The sequence below is a fragment of the Talpa europaea genome (genome assembly GCF_964194135.1).
Source record: "Talpa europaea genome assembly, chromosome: 1".
NCBI lineage: Eukaryota > Metazoa > Chordata > Mammalia > Eulipotyphla > Talpidae > Talpa > Talpa europaea.
The window spans coordinates 1,394,092-1,410,814 of record NC_140073.1 but is presented as its reverse complement, the minus strand read 5'-3'; the positions used below and the strand labels follow the sequence as shown (position 1 = coordinate 1,410,814).

At 67.1% G+C, this 16,723-nt stretch overlaps 1 protein-coding gene across 1 annotated transcript; it reads right to left on the bottom strand.

The window, feature by feature from the left end:
* Positions 1 to 3,071: 3,071 nt before the first annotated feature.
* Positions 3,072 to 14,760, bottom strand: LOC311181929 (actin, alpha skeletal muscle 2-like; the record flags this gene model as incomplete). The annotated part of the gene is made up of 10 exons (XM_084250419.1): positions 3,072 to 3,215; positions 4,036 to 4,217; positions 4,652 to 4,840; positions 5,775 to 5,936; positions 7,665 to 7,749; positions 8,970 to 9,080; positions 9,574 to 9,702; positions 11,835 to 11,962; positions 14,333 to 14,575; positions 14,679 to 14,760. 10 exons carry the CDS (start codon positions 14,758 to 14,760, stop codon positions 3,072 to 3,074), a joined length of 1,455 nt encoding a protein of 484 aa, XP_084106545.1.
* Positions 14,761 to 16,723: the final 1,963 nt, after the last annotated feature.

Genomic DNA, 16,723 nt, shown 5'->3' with positions numbered 1-16,723 from the left:
CTCACTGTGAGGCGTTAATGTGAATCACTTGCTGAACGCTGACAATCACGGCCTTGGAGGACCCAGGCAGGCGCCGGCTGGGTTACACGTGCGAATTCTGGTAACACTTTTTCATTTCAATGTTTCGCTTTCTATCTGCCCGTAGTTTGTTTGTTTGCTTCTTTAAAAAGATCTATTTATTTATGCATGCAAGAGCTGGGTGCAGGCCAGGGGCGCGGGGGGGTGAGAGGATTCCCCAGAGACAGAGCGGGGAGCAGAACAGGCAGACGGACTAAAACACACTGCGGAGGGGAGCAGCGGGCGCGACAGGAGAGGTCTGCTGCGCCATGTGGGTAGCTCCCTGGCCGGCCGGGGAGGGAACTCGTGCTGCAGAGGCCGCGGACAGCTTCATAGGTTGCGTCTTAACCCCTGCGCCACCAGGGAGGCCTGCCCATACTTTGAAAAGTAATTGCTGTGTGAGGTGCTGGCAGCCTGCTCTGGCAAGGACTGGAGGCTGAACACCCTCTGTGGACGTCTGTCTCGGCCTCGCTTCTGCATTTGTGGCAAAATGAACCTCAGTCGGCGATCCCTGCTGGTGACGGTACCGAGACTTGTCTACGCCGCTTCTCCCGCGTCCTGTCTACACTGCTCCCGATGCTTCCCTCTTGACTTATGCCCTTGCTGGCTGCGCCGCCCCCCTTATAAATGAACTTCCTCTTTGAAGGTTCCGCTTGGTCTCATCTGACATCTGCTTCTTTTGTTTTCACTTTTTCATCCCTCTCTGCCTTCACCTCTGTCGGGAAGTATCAGGCTTTTCCGCCCTCCCGCCATTAGGATGGATGACGGATCCTGCGGTCCTGAACACACACCTGATGGCGGCCCCTGGAGTGGGGTGTGGGCGTGCGTAAGTGGGGACACTGGGCTAAGGCTGGGCTTACAAGGGCAGCGTCACGGGGACGCCAGCGGAACAGCAGAGCAAGAGACGAGAAGAGAGAAAGCAAGGCCACGAGAGAACGCCAGAGAGCCCAGAAAGAGTGGGGACTCGCCGGGGGCTGGGAGGCCTGCCAGCCTCCCGGCCCCCTGGGCCCCCTGCCTACTGTGTACCCAGTAAACGCAATAAAAGCCTGCAAAGCCACCGAGAGCTCCAGGACTCCTCCTTCACCCGTCTGCTTGGGCCATAGAGATCCTGCCCTGTGGCCTTCCTGCTGCTACAACCTCCCTCCCGTGTGCATGGCCACCTCACGTTCTCCCTCTGGCCACCCCCAGTGACCGGGCCCGACGCGCCGGGTGCAGAGCCCAGGGCACTCACGGGGCCGGGCACTCACGGGCCGGGTGCCCGCTGTCTGGACGCCTGCACAGGCCCCAGTCCACGACCCACACCCGCCGCGGCGTCGCCTGCGGACATGGGCCGTGAAAAACAGAAGCTGGGTCTGTGCAGCCGGCAGGCTTGTCACGCACAGCCCGCGGCTTGGGGAGGTGGGCGTCTCTTGGCGGTCAGCATTTTAAAATCACAGACTGTGTGTGGATTTCGGGGCTCAGAGCGCCACAGGCTGAGCAGCCGAGCGTGGACGCGGCCATGACCAGTGCCGGGAGGCCAGCCCCGGCCTCTGCTGCTGGCTGCAGCGCCTGGAGCCGCCCAACTGCCGGGCGCAGCCTCCTGCCTTCCAGACTTCCCCTGTGCCAAGGCGAGAAGGGCCTTCGGGGAAGCGAGGGGCTGCCCAACAACAGCGTGCTGTGAGCGGCCCGAGGGGCGACGCTCCTGTCACTCCTTGGAGGAGGGACACGCGCTGTCAGGCCAGAGAGCAGCCCAGAAGCGCTGATGACCGACGCGAGCAAGGCTGGCTCTCGTGGGGGTGCTGGGGGTGCCGCCACCCAGGCCAGAGCCAGGACAGGGCGGGCACTGCCTGCGGGGTCCTCACCTGCCCGTACGACCCTGAGATCCCTCAGGCTCGGGGAGCGACAACCGGGGGCTGGACAAACCGGGGAAACTTTCTAAGGCCCGAGCACCCAGTCATCGCCACAGTCCCGACCAAGATGGCGCCGCCCGCCAACGAGGCCTGAGCCACCGCAGCTGCAGGTGCTCAGGGAGCTGGAGGGCACCGGCATGGCCATCAGGAGTGCTGCCAGCTCTCGGGGCGGCTGGACACCGGGCACCGGTCCACAGTGCTGGGCAGCACTGGCCAGCAGTGCCGGTCACTGCCAGTCGGCAGCGTCACGGCTCGAGTGGCCCACACCGACCACAGGCAGGTCCGGACCCCAGCCCTGGCCTCGGAGCCCCTCCAGGCGGTGTTAGCAGCGGCTGGGGGCAGGGGCGGTCCCGGCCTCTCCTCTCAGAGGTTGGCTCCTGGACGCTTCTCCTTTCTGCCCCCGGGGCCAGGAGCAGGGCCCTTCCCAAGCAGGGTCAGAGAGCTCGAGAGTCTTCTGAGGCCGGGAGCCAAGAGCCGGAGCGTCCGTGAGCGCGTGTGCCCCCAGCTGGCTCTTGCCTTCTCTCCTCTCTCAGCCCCCCTCCCCCTGCAAGCCTGATTGGGCTGATTTCAACCCTGTGGCTGATTGGGCCAGCACCAGCCAGCTCACGGCCGCACCTGATGGTCCACTCCATGCACCAAACCTGGGCTCTCCACTGACCACAGCTGCAGGAGCCACAGCCTGGAGCTGGCCCAGCGGGCCCCACACTCTTCCCTGCAGCCCTGGGCCAGGGACTGTGGCCCTGGGGCGCGTGGCAGGGGAACCCCATCGTCCACCATCACTGCCGGCCTCTACTGCCACCTGAGCCCCCATAGGGCCACTGGTGGCCGGAGGTGAAGTGCCCCCTACCCCTGCTGCTGACCCTGCCCACGAGCAGGGCCGGCTCTGGAGCCCCAAGGTGGGGACAGGTCCCCAGTTTCACTGGGACTGAGCAATGCCCACAGCTGCCAGAGCTGGGCATCCTGACCGCCTGGGCAGGTGGGCGAGAGGCGGTGCCGCGGACGCCGTCCGCCTTGTCCAGAGCGTGTCTTTTATTGCCATGTGGGGAAGGCGTGTGCTTGAGCGGGGCCCGAGCGCCCACGGGTGGTGTCGGGGGCAGGTGGCAGGTCCAGGGGTCCTCAGTTTGATCAGAAGCTCCGCCTGCTCATGATGGAGGACCCCACTTCTGTGTACTCTGCCATGGTGACCCACATGTCCTTGAAGGTGGAGAGGGAGCACAGGATGGAGCCGCCCACCCAGGCGCTGTGCTTGGGCTTGGGGCAGGTGGTGACCTGGAGGGGGACCAGAATCACAATGCGGCTCGAAACTGGGGACACGGCATCAGTCCCCGAGCAAACTTCATGGGCCGCCATGTCTGCCCCCACACTGGCAAGTCAAATGCAATTTCTTCTCCCCTTAAAGGCTCCCCCGGGTTGGCAAGGCCAGGATGACCCACAGTGCTTAGTGCCCCCAGCCCTGCGCCCCTCCCAGCACCTCCTGCTGGACCCCCACCCCGCCTGTGGCTGCACGTCGGCCTCCGTCTCCTTCCCTTCCCTCCTCCCGAGCCGCTGCCTCGAACTCCCAAGTGGGGGCCTGGAGCCCCAATCCCAACACCGGGCTCTCTGTGTGTCCCCAAACACCCCAGACTCAGGCGCCACATCCCTCCCTGCGCCTCAGGCGTCACCCCACCTCGGGACACTCTCTGTCTCCCATTGTTCAGGCCGGCACCTTGGCTCCCTGCTCTCGGCGACCTGGCTTGTCTCTGCAAACCTTGGGGTCCTGCCACCTTCGCCGCCCGCTCTGAGCCCCAGCACCCCCCTTCACCTGCGTCCTGCCCCCCACCTGCAACCATCTACACCAGGCCACCTTCCCGAGGGCCGGCCCCTGCCCCGCTGCCCTGCCCCGTCGATGACAGTCCCTCTCGCCTCCTGTCTTGGCCCCGGCGCTGCCTGCATTGGGGGCTCCCCACCCCCTAGGTCAGAGCTGGGGCTCCTGAGCACTTGTGGTTTGATGTTACCCCAAAGGCCTGGCCATGCCAGCACGTCTCTGCTTCCAGAAGTGTCTGGGGGTGAACTCGGGCGGTCCCCGGGGGGTGGGAGGGGGAGGACGCACCTTCACTTGAATTGTGGGGGTCACCAGGGTGGAGATCTCCTTCTGCATCCGGAGCCGCAGGCCGGCACAGGAGCCCGTGCCCCCGCACAGCATGACGTGGCCGAAGAGGACCTTCCAGAGGGCGGGGCTGCAGGAGCTGATGCTCTGGAAGGCCAGCGCGTGGACGCCCAGGCTGTTTCTCCCTGCGGTGGGGAAAAGGCCTGGAGCCTGGGCTCGGGCGGCGGCGCACCCGGCTCTGCCTGCCCCCTGGGGGCCGGGGGGAAGTCGCCCCTATTTGTGCACTTCGGGTCATCTTGTGAACAGCGGGGTGAGGAGTGTGCAGTGACGAGAAGCCCCGTGGTCGGCGGGGTCCTGACCGCCTCTGACAGACGCTCCCCGGGTCCCGCCTGTGACACGGGGCGCCCTGGTTTGGGAGGAGGATGAGAGGGCAGAGCCCACGGACGACGGCCAGCAGGCGACGGGCAGAGGCCAGTGCTCCATGCGGCTATGGGGGTGGGCTGAAATGGGGGCCACTCCTGCTTTCTGCTGCTCAAAGCAGAACCCCTCGGCGCAAACAGCCCTGTCCCCGCGGCGGACGCGCCCGGGGTCTCGCTGCCCCCCGCTGCCCCCGGCTCACCTATGAGGTCTGTCTGGAAGAGCGCCTCCGGGCACGAGAACCTCTCCCGGCCCAGCGTGAGCTCCTGGCCATCGGGCAGCCGGAATTTCTCCGTGCGGACGGGCGAGGTGGGCGCCACCTTCTCCTGCGCGAAGTCCAAAGCCACGTAGCAGCATTTCTCCTTCACGTAGCGAGCCCACTCCCGGTCAGCTGGGGGGAGAGGTCAAGGACAGGCGGGCTGGCGCTGAGCCCACAGAAACCTGCACTTCCCAGGCGCCTCTCTCCATGGCTCGAGCTCCTGTGGCGGGCAGTGCCCGTGGCTCGAGCTCCTGTGGCGGGCAGTGCCCGTGGTTCGAGCTCCTGTGGCGGGCAGTGCCCGTGGCTTGAGCTCCTGTGGCAGGCAGTGCCCGTGGCTGTTCCCAGCTCCTGCCAGTCCAGCCCCTCTGATGCAGAGTGCGCGTGGCCCGGGTTTGTGGAAAGCCGGGAAAAGGACCTCCTAAACTAAATATTTGAAAAAGCCTGCATTTTGTAGGCTGACACCCCACTAGATAAGGTGTACATTTTGTGGGGGGCTAGGAAATCAAACTCAGTTTTACTATCTATTAAAATAGGAGGTGCCACTGGTGCCCCACCCCGCCTGCTGTGTCGCTGGCCACCATCAGCCCACAGCAGAGCCCCCACCTGGGAAGGATCTGGAAGCGTGCCCCCGCCCCTCGCTGACAACAGACTTTAGACCCAGCTCTGTGTTCGGAGTGGGGGCCCCATAGTCTGTCCCTCTGTTCGGACACACCCACCACTCATAGGCTGTTGATGTCGCCGACCTTCCTACGTCTCTCCCTCTCGTGACGGAGATAATTCGTCCACCGCGTGGGGGTGCAGTGTGGATGAGATGTTCCCCCTAACCCAGCAACTTGCTCTGGGCGGGGACTTTGCAAGTGTGGCCTGTCACATTGTCACCACCCCCATCGGCATCGTTGCCGTCATCTGTCCACTAGCTGTCCCTGAGTCAGGGCGCAATGTCTTAGAACTTGGGGGGGGGGCAGGTAGCCTTAGCTTTACACACCGAGGGCTGGAGGTGACACGAGGCTAGAAGGATGTCACTCCCCAGGGACTGGCTGACCAGGCCAAGGGCAGCGACGCGTACCTGAGCTCACCAACAAGTTCCCACTGTCTGTCAACAGCTGCAGGAAGTACAAGGTCAGGTCCTGGCCGGCTACGTCCAGCTTCATGGTCGACTGAGGCAGAGGACAGCCCTCGATGATGGGCACGATGTACGTCATCCCTTCCCCAGACTCGATGGCGGTCCCTGGACACGAGAGCACGCCGGCGAGTGTCGCAGGGCGGCGGCCGCGCCACAGTCGTCGGGTCTGCGGGACGAGGAGGCGGTGGGGACGGAACGGGAAGGGAAGGCACCGGGTCTTCTGAGCGAGCCCTTCCCCGGGGGGCTCCCTGGGCAGAGCTGTCTGGTCAGACCCAGGCACTGAGGGCCTGAGGGCTTGAGGGCCTCAGGGGCCTGAGGACTTTCTCTCGCGCCAGGCACAGGGTCAGAGCAGCTGCCAAGGAGGTAAAAGCGGAAGGAGGTGACCATGGCTCCCCCTTCTTCCCCAGAACCATCTGCGTCCAGGCAGGCAGGAGTCCCAGGAGGCCCTCAGACATGGGGGCCGCGTCAGTGGGGGCCAGAGAGCGAGGACGCCGCCGACCCTGGGTGATGCGGGCCGCGGGGAAGGGGTGCCTGGCCTCACTTCATAGGAAATGGGGGCACGGGGGCTTCCCAGAGTCGAGTGGGCCCTGGGAGGCGGCGTCTGTCACCTGCTGAGTTTGGTAACCGAAAGCTCGAGGGTGAATGAACAGCCGGCACGACCCCCACGCCCAGCTTGGACGGGGGCAAGGAGGGGACCCTCCAGCTCGAGTAACTGCAGAGGACGGACCCGGGAACGGCGGTTTGCAAGATGTGGACATGAGCGACAAAGGAGGTGGTCCCGGAGCCACGGGCCTCGGGACAGACACACGGAGGCCACCGCCCGCGCGGCAGAGGCCAGACCCCGAGCAGCCCGCGCCAACCGTGCGTGGAAAGTGGCTCCGGCTCAGAACGCAAGGTTGTCCAGTCAGCGAGACTCAGCGTCTCAGAACGAAGAGGCAACATCTACGCGGCCGCGTCAACAGGTGGAGAAAACCCCAGAGCCTGACTTCGACTCTCCCAGCAAACCCCAGCAAGAGGACGCCGCGGCTGAGGAAGGGGCCCCAGCAGCCTGCGGCCCGCGCTCGGCGGAGGGGGAGGGCGGCTCCCAGGCCGGGCAGGCCGAGCGCGGCCGGAAGGCCCCAGCCAGAGCAGCCAGGCCAGGAAAAACGACGAAAAACATCTTGGGTGGAAAGAAGCAAGAAAACCACCCGTTCCCAGACAACACGGGGCCCACGGAGGCATCCGGGGAAGCTGCGCAGCCGCCGCCGGCCCGAGGCGCGAGGACACAGCGACACAGAAAGGCCGTTTGTCCTTCCGCGGGTGACAACCAGAACCCGACTGGACCCACGCACCCCGGCGTCACCACGTGGGAAGCCTTCGCTGCTGAGGCTGACGGTGGACACGCCACTTATGCCTGGAAGCCACGGGAAGCTGCTCAGGGAAGCCAGGGGTGACCCGGGCGCCACGCTTGTCAGCTGGGGGCAGGCGACGCCCCTCCCCGCCCGCCGCGCGGCCATCCCAGCGGGGCTTTCTCAGCAGGACCCGACAGGCTGATTCCAGAATCCGCGCGGAGCCTGTGCCACGGCTCAGACGTTGCGCAGGAGGCCGGGCGCCGGCGCCAGCACCGCCTCGCTCCCAGGCTGGTCAGAAGGGCCCGCGCGCAGCCAGCGAAGCGCCTTCCCGCCGCACCCCGCGCCCCGCGGAGCTGTGTAAGCCAAGGAAGCCCAGCGGGGCCGTGGCCAGCCCCGGGGACGGCGGGTGGGGTTCCCAGGGTTCCCCCTCTCGTTACTCGGCAGGGGGTGCAGCCCGGGGACTGGGAGCAGCTGGGCTGGAGGCAGAGCCGGGGGCACTCACCGGAGGTTTGGCCGGAGGAGAACAGGGAGAGGACCCCGTGGTTGCCTAAGAACAGGGCGGGCACTTTGAAGGTCTCGAACAGGATCTGCGGGGGCAGCATCAGGGTGGCGTGGGCTGCGGGCGGCCACTGGCGGGGGGTGGTCCCTGCTGGCCGGGCATTGGCCACCCCGCCTGAGAGCCCGACGCGGGGCGGACAGCAGCACCGCTCACCCCGGCTCCCCCCCGACCGGCGGGGCCGTCCTGCTCCCGCCCTCCCAGGGACCCATCGCCAGCCGGTCGCAACAGCTCCTGGCTGTTTAGCCGCCATCCCCGCCCGGGGGAGGGGGCGCAGCATGCAGCACCTCTGCGGGGCACGCCTTCTCCCCATGAGCACACTCTTGTAGGTCCATCCTGGGCGGGGCCCGGGGGCCGAGGGGGACGGGGTGCCAGCCAATTGGAGCTGTGGGGCAGCTGGTGGGTGGCCGGTGGGGGATGCGAGGCCAGAGGCCGGGTAGCTGGGAAGGCCCTCAGGGGTCCTGCGGTCAACTCCAGGGACAGATGAGGACACCGAGGCCGGGGAGCCCCAAGCCCTGATTGGCCCAGGGCGGGAGCCCAGGGGCAGGCGCCTCCCGGCACGAGCAGCTCCCGTCGTTCCTGGGATGGGGCAGGCCTGGCCCACCAGGGAAGGTCTGGACACCACCGAAAGCCTGCGCCTTGCCCCGAACAAGGAGCTGCTCCGGCCTCGGGACGCGCAGCTGCGCTCTCCGGCCCCAGCCGCCCACCCCGCAGACCCAGGGCCCCCGCCTCTGTGACGGCCGAGCCAGTCCCCACTCCAGCCGCAAGGAGGGCTCTGCGTCTGGACCAGGCGGGGAACCTCCTCTCTGCCGTAGGCGCCCTGGCCGGGCATCCCCGTCTGGTTCCATCCACGGCAACCTGGCAGCTGCGCGAGCACCCTCTGCTCCTCCTGGGCAGGTGGGGGCGGGCAGGGGCTCAGAGGGCGAGGCGGGGGCTCCAGGCCGGGGCGGGCGCCACGCAGTCCTTAGGAGAACAGGGCGGCGAGCAGACAGGCTGGTCGCTCTGCGGCCTGAGCCAATTGCTGGAGCTCTGGACGCCCCGATTTCTTTCTCTGCAGAGGCCTGACCACCCCAGCCCCTAGACTGGCCGCAAGGCCGTGGACTCTCAGGCTGGGTGGCCTCGTGGTAAGAGTAGAGGGACAGCGCTCGGGCCCTAATCTCGCCGAGCAGAGAAGGCGAGACGGCCCGGCTGGGAGGGGGCCCAGCTGGGGGGGGGGGGCGGCCCCGCAGGCCACCCCGGCCCTGCTCTCACCTGGGATACCTTCTCTTTGTCAGACATCGTGCTCAGGGGCGGCTCCGTCATCATCAGGGGGTGCTGCTCCGGGGCAACGCGGAGCGCCTGGTAGAAGCCGTGGTGCCACACCTGGGAGAGCCAGCAGGTGAGCCGGGCACGGAGGGCGGGTGGCGCCTGCAGCCACACCCTGGGCTAGCCTGGCCTGGCACCTGCGGAGGCCATTGCGGTTCAGGCTCTGGGAGCCCCAGGCCCCGGCCGGGAGTCGGGCTGGCGTGCCCCGGGCCCAGCTGCGGCCCTCCACGGCTAGCACTTGCTATCTGGCGTCTGCTGACTGTCGCCTGGCTCCACCGGCTGAGGAAGATCAAGGGCCTTTTCTCCATCATGCCCTGTGGCTCTGACATAGGAAAATCAGGCCCCTCCGTCCCGGTGAGGAAACGGGCTGGAGCGGCGGAGTCTCGTCCAAACGCTGGCGGCCACGGCAGCAGAGCCAGGATCCCAGCGGGCTCTCCTCAGGGCCCCGCGGTCAGGGCCTGTCCTCGGGCACCCGGGGAGGACCCCACCAGCCTGCTGTGGAGCCCGCCTTGGGGCGCAGGGGGTGCCCTGTGGCTGATGCGGCACCCACCTTTTCCATGTTGTCCCAGTTGGTGACAGCGCCCCGGGCGATGGGCCACTGCAGGTTGAGCTGCCCGAGCTTGTCCATGGCCTCCGTGCCGATGAGCCAGTCCTGATCCTCCAGTCCCACCAACAGGCGCTGGGGACGGCCGGCCCCGGTCAGCTCCGGCCTGAGCCCCCTGCTCAGCCACGGGCAGTGGCAGGGCCGGGGGCGGGAGGGGCCAGGAACCCTCCCGAGGGTGCAGAGAAGTCTCGGCAGGGCCTACAACCCACACCCAGGCCCCAGCAGAGCTCCTCCTGGCCTTGCGCGTGCAGAAGCCGGGCAGGAGGCCCGGATCCACGCGTGGGCACACTGGCCCCTGCATGTGCCCAGAAAGCAGACGGGAAGGATCTGGGCCTTCAGGGCACAGAGGCGGGGGCCGTGCCTGGTAAACTGAAAGGACAGACCCACACGAGCCTCAGGGTCCCCCACTGGTCAGCTGGCCCCAACCTAAGTGGGTGGCGGGGGGCGGTGGAGGGAGGCGCAAGGACCGGGAGGAGCAGGTTAGAGCTGCGGCCTGAGATGGGGAGCGAGGGTGCTCGGGCCAGGCCACAGCTGTGCAGGCTCCGGGGGTGCCAGGACCCGGGGGCCTTGGGCGGCAACACTCAAGTGGGGCGGGAGGGGTCCCGAGCGCGGATGTGGGAGCAGACACGGGCCCTGAGCGGGCGAAGCCCGGGGGAGGAGGGGAGACCTAGTGGTGGTGCTGGGGGCCGCCGTCCTCGCCGTCCGTCCTGGTCACCGCGTCTATTCCGGCGAGGACACTGTCCTGCCGTGATCCTGCGCCTGCGACCTGCTTCCAGGCTCGCCTGCTGCTGGGTGCCCTGGGCGGGGGGCCGGCTTCTCTGCCTGTCCCAGGGCCCAGCGCCCGCGTGGGCAGCGTGACGTCTGACATGGTCACAACGCGGGGCGGTGCCCGTCAGCCGAGCGCGGAGGGTGAGCAGGAGGTGGGCACAGCCCGGGAGTTTGGAGGTGGAGCACAGGGAGCACGGCTGGAGCCCAGAGAGCAGCCCACGCCGCTGCTCGGCAGGGACGGCAGGCAGAGGAGGGCCTCTTGCCAAGGACACGCAGGTCTGAGGGTCGAGGTGCAGCGAGCCCCCACCCGGGGCAGCGCTGGGCACCTGGCCTGCAGCTCTCTTCTGTCTGGGCGGCACGGGTCTTGAGGTGACGTCTCAAAATTTGATGCAAACGTGGGGATTTCTTAAACACTGATTGCCCCTTATCCAGCCGCCCCACTTCTGCACAGTGGGTGCCCCCGACGGCTACTGCTCCACCCCCACTCCCTTCGATGCTGTTCACAAGCGCTGCAGAGCGGAAGAGCCCCAGTGCTCGGACGGGTGACGGATACACAAGGCCGCCCACCCACGCGTGGGAGATTATTCAGCTGAAGAGGAAGGTCACTCCAGCACCTGCTCCGACGTGGAGGGACCCGGGGACCCGGCTCCCGTGACTGAGCCCGAAGCCCAGGACAAGTGCCGTGGGGTCCCACTTGGGTCAGGACCGAGAGCGCCACACACTCTGTGAATTCTGCCAAATTCCTACACTGAGAGGAGAGGGGGAGCCGTGGGCCTGGACGGGGGGCGGGAGTGAGTGTTTCGGGGGACCGAGTTCCAGGCTGGGGAGGTGAGAAGGTTCTGCAGGTGCGGGGGCGACGGCTGCTTTGCTGCAGCACCTGCACTTGGAAGTGGTTACGATGGGAGACTTTGTGCGACTTAAAAAATTAAAAAAATCTGATTTTCTAAATTCTCCACAAAAGCAGGAAGACCCGGCCACACAGGGCCACGTTCGCCCAGAGCAGCGGCAGCAGACCCTGCCAGGCTGGGCACACGCCGCAGTCCCCACCCGTCCCAGAGCCTTCCTGCCAGGGGCTGTGTCTGGTGCACGTGGTTTGAGAAATGACGCCCGCTCCGTGCGCACCCTCCCCCGTGCGCTGTGCCTCGTGCCACAGCCTAAGCACAGCCCAGGGGCGGCCAGGCCAGCAGCACCCACTTCACCTGGGAAGTGGCCAGAAGCACAAGCCCTGGCGCCTCCCAGATCTGCCGAAGCCGGAGTCCTGGGGGTGGGCCTGGGCCTCTGCATTTTGCACAGCCGGCACCCCGCACTCGGATGCTCGCCCACCTGGCCGGCAGCTCTAAGGCTCTTGGGGGCCCACCCTGCGGGGGAGGTGGGGGGCCCTGTGGGACCCGCGGCGGCCGCCTCTGGAAGGAGGAGCTGGGAGGGCGCCGGCCACTCACGTTGTGCCGGAGCTTCCCGAGGACGGTGGGGAACATGACCAGCGGCGCTTCCATGCCCGCGAAGCCCACCTTGCTGAAGCCCGAGCCGTAGTCACAGATCAGGGGCGTGTTCACGGCCGCAGGGAGGGCTGCGGGGAGATGGCCTCATGGTCATGCTGCCCGCGTGGACCTGGCCCCGGGCCGGCCTCTCCCCGACACCAGGAGCCTGTGGCTCGCTGCAGGGTGGGGACGGAGCGGCTGACAACCCCCCGACCCCATCCTGGTTTTGTGAGTCGCCGCGGTGTGACTGTGTGTCCGAGCGTGGGGTCAGCTCCCCACGGTGCACCCCCAGGACGGCTCGTTGAGGCCAAGCATTTAAATGCTCCACAAACGGCCAAGTCGCTGTCCAGAGGCATCGGTCACCTCGAGGGCCCCACAACGCAGCTCTTTCCACACCCTCCCCCCAACTTCCACATGCCCGGTCGCCCCGATAGGCCAGGAGCCCCTCCAGGTGGGGGGTTGGGGCTCCTTCGCTCTGTTCTGGCCCCGACACCTCCTGGCCAAGGCCGCTGGCACTGGTGGTCGTGCCACTGGTTATCCGCGGAGCCTGATGTCCATGCGAGGGGCCGTTCTTTGTCCCCGTAGCATTTCTAGAAAGTTATGCCGCAAGTCCTGGTGGCCAGAGGTGGCCTCTCCAGGTCTGCTTCCCCCCGCCCCGGCCGCCAAGGGCTGCGCCTGAGACACAAACAGGGGGAGACCAATTTCCCTTCCTCTGGGGTGCCTTGCCATGACGCCACGGCACGCAAGCTGGTGCTCCTTATAGGGCGACTGCTTGTTCTAAGAAGTCATTGTGTAGCCCACCACCCGCGAAGCCTCTAGTGTCACCTAAGCCTCTGTGCGCCCCCAGGGGCCTCCTGTCCCCCCAGAGCTGGCCACCGCCCTTTCCTTGATGTTAACGATTGCTCTCCCTCACACACCTGGCTCCGCCCCTAAATAAGGGGAGGCTGGGTTCTGCCCGCGCTCGGTTGTGGGGATGGAGTAAGGGTCCTGGGCATGTTTTGGTGGCTTCCTATTTTGCTCAGTCTTTGGCAACTGCCCGGCGTTGACACACGTGGCCATGGCTCATTTTCCCTGCTGTATAGTATTCCGCACCCACCACATGGCTGCTGATTCGAGCCAAGTGATGTGTTTGCAAGCGGCTGGCTGGCCCACTCTCCCCCCAGGAGGACGCCGCCTGCAGCTGCAGGACTTGACAGACTTGCTAAGGTTGCAGGTTGGTGCCAGAGCTGAATTGGGGTGGCCTGCCCCACCTCTCCCCTAAGCTAGTCCGTCCGGGATTTAAATAACGTGGCCTGAAGGGACAGCCACTGTCTCCTAGGACGCAGGCTGCCTGGTCTAGTGCCCAGGACGGCACAATCACCTGCTTACAATTCAGTATTCATTTGCACAAGGCGTACGTGTCGACATGCAGAAGTTTCCAAGGAGTTGGTGCTGGGATGTCGGAGAAAGTTCCAGGCGCAGGCCTTCCCACCCTGCCCCCCGCCCCCAGCACGGCGCACAGCCGGAGCCCTGAACACACACATACACACACACACACACACGCCAGGACACACACACACACGCCAGGACACACACACACACATGCCAGGACACACACACGCCAGGACACACACGTGCCAGGACACACACACGCCAGGACACACACACACATGCCAGGATACACACGCGCCAGGACACACACACACACCAGGGGACACACACGCGCCAGGACACACACACACACCAGGGGACACACACACACACACACACACACACACACACCGCCCCGCCCAGGCTGGATTTTGCAGGAGCCGCTTCCTGCCAAGCGCCTGATTCCCGGCGTGGCCCGGGTGCCCCCTGCTGGCCAGTCGTGGGCTGCACGTCCCCAGGAGGGCTCTGGCCCAGGCCATGGGCTCACAGGTGCCTCTTCTGAGGCACCTGTGGGCCCCACACCCTGGTGACGTCACCGCAGCGACACCTGCGTGTGCATGCCTGCGTGCATGTCGTCTGTGGCTGTTTTCTCACTGGCAGGCAGAGCCGAGCAGCTGCGACCGGCCCCCGTGGCCGCGAGACCCGTGTCCCGGGTGGCCCCGTTCGCAAGCCTGCCCACCCGTCCGGCCCAGCGGCCCGAGATGGCGCTCGCCGTGCCCTGCTGTTACCCTGGAAACTGTCCTGTGTGGATTAACCTGGGCGCCCACTAGGCGCCAGGTGTGCTTCTGGTGTTTTCCAACAGTTGCCAGCACTCCCACCCCGATGGCGCCGGTGTTGGGGTGTGTTTGGCTCCCACCAAGGCCAGGTGGGCACAGGTGCCCTCTCGGGGCCCCGACGTCCTGGGCCCGGCCTGCAGCTCCTGCCGTACCCGCCAAGCAACGTCCTCGGCCTGGCCGGCGGCCACAGGTGGGGAGGGGGGCAGCGGGGAGCACGGCCCGTGACACTGCAGTCCCTGCCCACTGAGGCCTTAGTCTCCCCGGGGCCCCCACTTTCCGAGGTGCTGCCTGGCTTGTCTCGCTGGGGAGATTTCAAATGTGCGAGCAGGAGTCCCCCGGGGCGCTCGCCGGGCCGGCGTCTGGACACCTCAGCAGGAATGAGGACCAGCTCCCCAAGCTCTGCCGGGGTGACGCTGGAGCCCAGCCCTGCTCCCCACACCCGGGGGGACCCTGTGCTCCCTGGCAGCACGGAGAGGGCCCAAGCGACCAGGCTCAGCCCCACCGGGGGACGGGCTCCTTGGACGGCAGGGGGCGAGGGGAGTGCGGAGACGGAGAGCACTGCCTCCCTCACGAGACACCGGGCCCAGCGCCCCCCAGCCCCGGCCCGGCCCCCTCTTACCTGAGCCCCGGGAGAGCGTCGCCCACAGCCCGGGCCTCAGGAGCGCCACGCTCAGCTGCAGCGGTGGTCTCGCCTGCGTCATCGCTTCTCCTGTTAAGAAAAGGAAGAGCCTGAAAGACTTTAACTGAGGGGAGAGCGTCCAGGCCGCCCCGGGGCCGCGGAACAAGCGGCTGCGTGAAAAGACGCCCCTCCTGCCCTCCCCTCGGGGGGAGGCCGCTCGGGCCCAGCTGTCCGCCCAGCCAGGGCCTTGGAGCCCAGGGCGGCTATGCAGAGCCCACCGCGGCCGCACCTCCTGGCCGCCTGAGAGGCCGGTGCTGGGGGCCACCGCGCCCTGGTGGCCGGGCGCGCTCTGCCCAACAATGGCCCTGTGCTGTAACAGGTGACCTCAGGGCTGGCCGGGCCCGCTGGAGTGGCCGGCACAGCCTCTCTAGCCCCTGCCTGCCTTTCTACCTGTCTACTTCCACGCACTCAGGAGCAAGGGGGCCTCGAGGGGCGCCCTGGCGGGAGCACAGCTGGGCCCAAGGTGGGGTGGAGCAGGCGTGTCAGCGTGGGGGGCAGGGGGCCCAGCGTGGGCGCCCACTCTTTCCCCCCACAGCGGTCACAGACACACCTGAGGGGGCTTCTGGGACTGGCTCCCTCCAGGTGCCCTTGGTCTGGCTTCTGCGGGCGGGTGTGGACGCAGGACACAGGGGCCATGCGGGGGCCCAGTGCTGACTCCATGGCCGCCCCTGCAAGTCCCGTGCCGACTGTGATCCCTGGGCACAGGGCCCACGGGGAGGTCCCATTCCCTCCGATCTGCTGCTCCCAGCAGAGGGTGGGGAGGTGGCACGCAGGAGGGGGAGAGAGGGCACTGAGCCAGAGCCTGGAGGCCCCGTGCCCCTCCCTGCCCCAAGGCCACAGGTACCGCGTCCAGTGTGTGGACTCCAGCTCCGGGCTTCGGGCCTGACAGCCGAGCTCCGCCGAGCCAGCCACGTCCCTCCCTTGGGGTGGGCCTGGCAGCTCGGGGCAGAGGCTGGTGCAGGCTGGCCCCGGGGCCACGTCTGGTCCAAGCTGCCTCCCGGGGGGCTGCTGCCCGCTGCTCTGTCCATGTTCTGGGCAGGTGAGTCCATGCCGGGTGGGGCCTCCCACAACTTCCCCAGCGGGACACCATGGCACCAGGACATGGACGCCGAGATGCTGGGACAGGCGAGCCCCCACCTGGTACGTGTGCCCGCCTGCGTGTGCACACACGACTGCAATTCTGCACGGGTCCGCACACCCACCAGCACAGAACATTCCAGCCCCACAGGCCCTCCCGCGCCGTGAGAGCCCCCCTTCTGGCCGACTCCCCCATCGGGGCTGCAGCTCAACACAGCTGTCCCTGGGGCTCGTGTGAGGGGGTGCGGATTGCCTTTTGGGGTTCTCACTCAGCACCCCCGAGACGGCCCCATGAGCGTGCAATCCCGCGGATGGTCACCCTGTGCGCCCAAGGAGTGGCCTGCACGTCTTAGCTCAGGCTACTGTGGCAGACCCTGGTCCTCACGGTAGGCGTCCTCTCCCCCGGGGTCAGCGCAGGCTGGGGCGACACGTCACGCTGCTAAGCCGGTGGGTGGGCTCCCAAGGCCCAGGGGGAAGGAGACACTGCTTTCCATCCCCACGTGGGCACAACTAACTCGGATCATGCCCCGTAGCCTCGCCGTGCACTGTCCGGGGGCTGCTGACCCCTAGGAAGGGGCTGCGCTGATCCGGTGCAGCCCCTGGGCACGTGTGGCCACTGGCAGCCCTGCTGGGGAAGGGGCAGTGTCCTCCCGGCCGCCCGGGGGCTGCGGCTTCTCCGAGGACGTGACGCGTGTAAGCGGAGCCTGGCAGATGCCGGCATGTTCCAGACAGCGCTGTAATCTCGTCGCGGGGAAGGTCTCCTGCCCTCGCCTGGGTGTGCCCGCCTGGGTGTGCCCGCCAGCCCCGGTGCTTTCCGCTCCCTCCCACACAAAGGGCAGTGAGGGCAGGAGACCGCGGGCTGGGGTGAGGGGAGAGGAGCAGTGAGCAGACGGCAGCCCGGCGCTCAG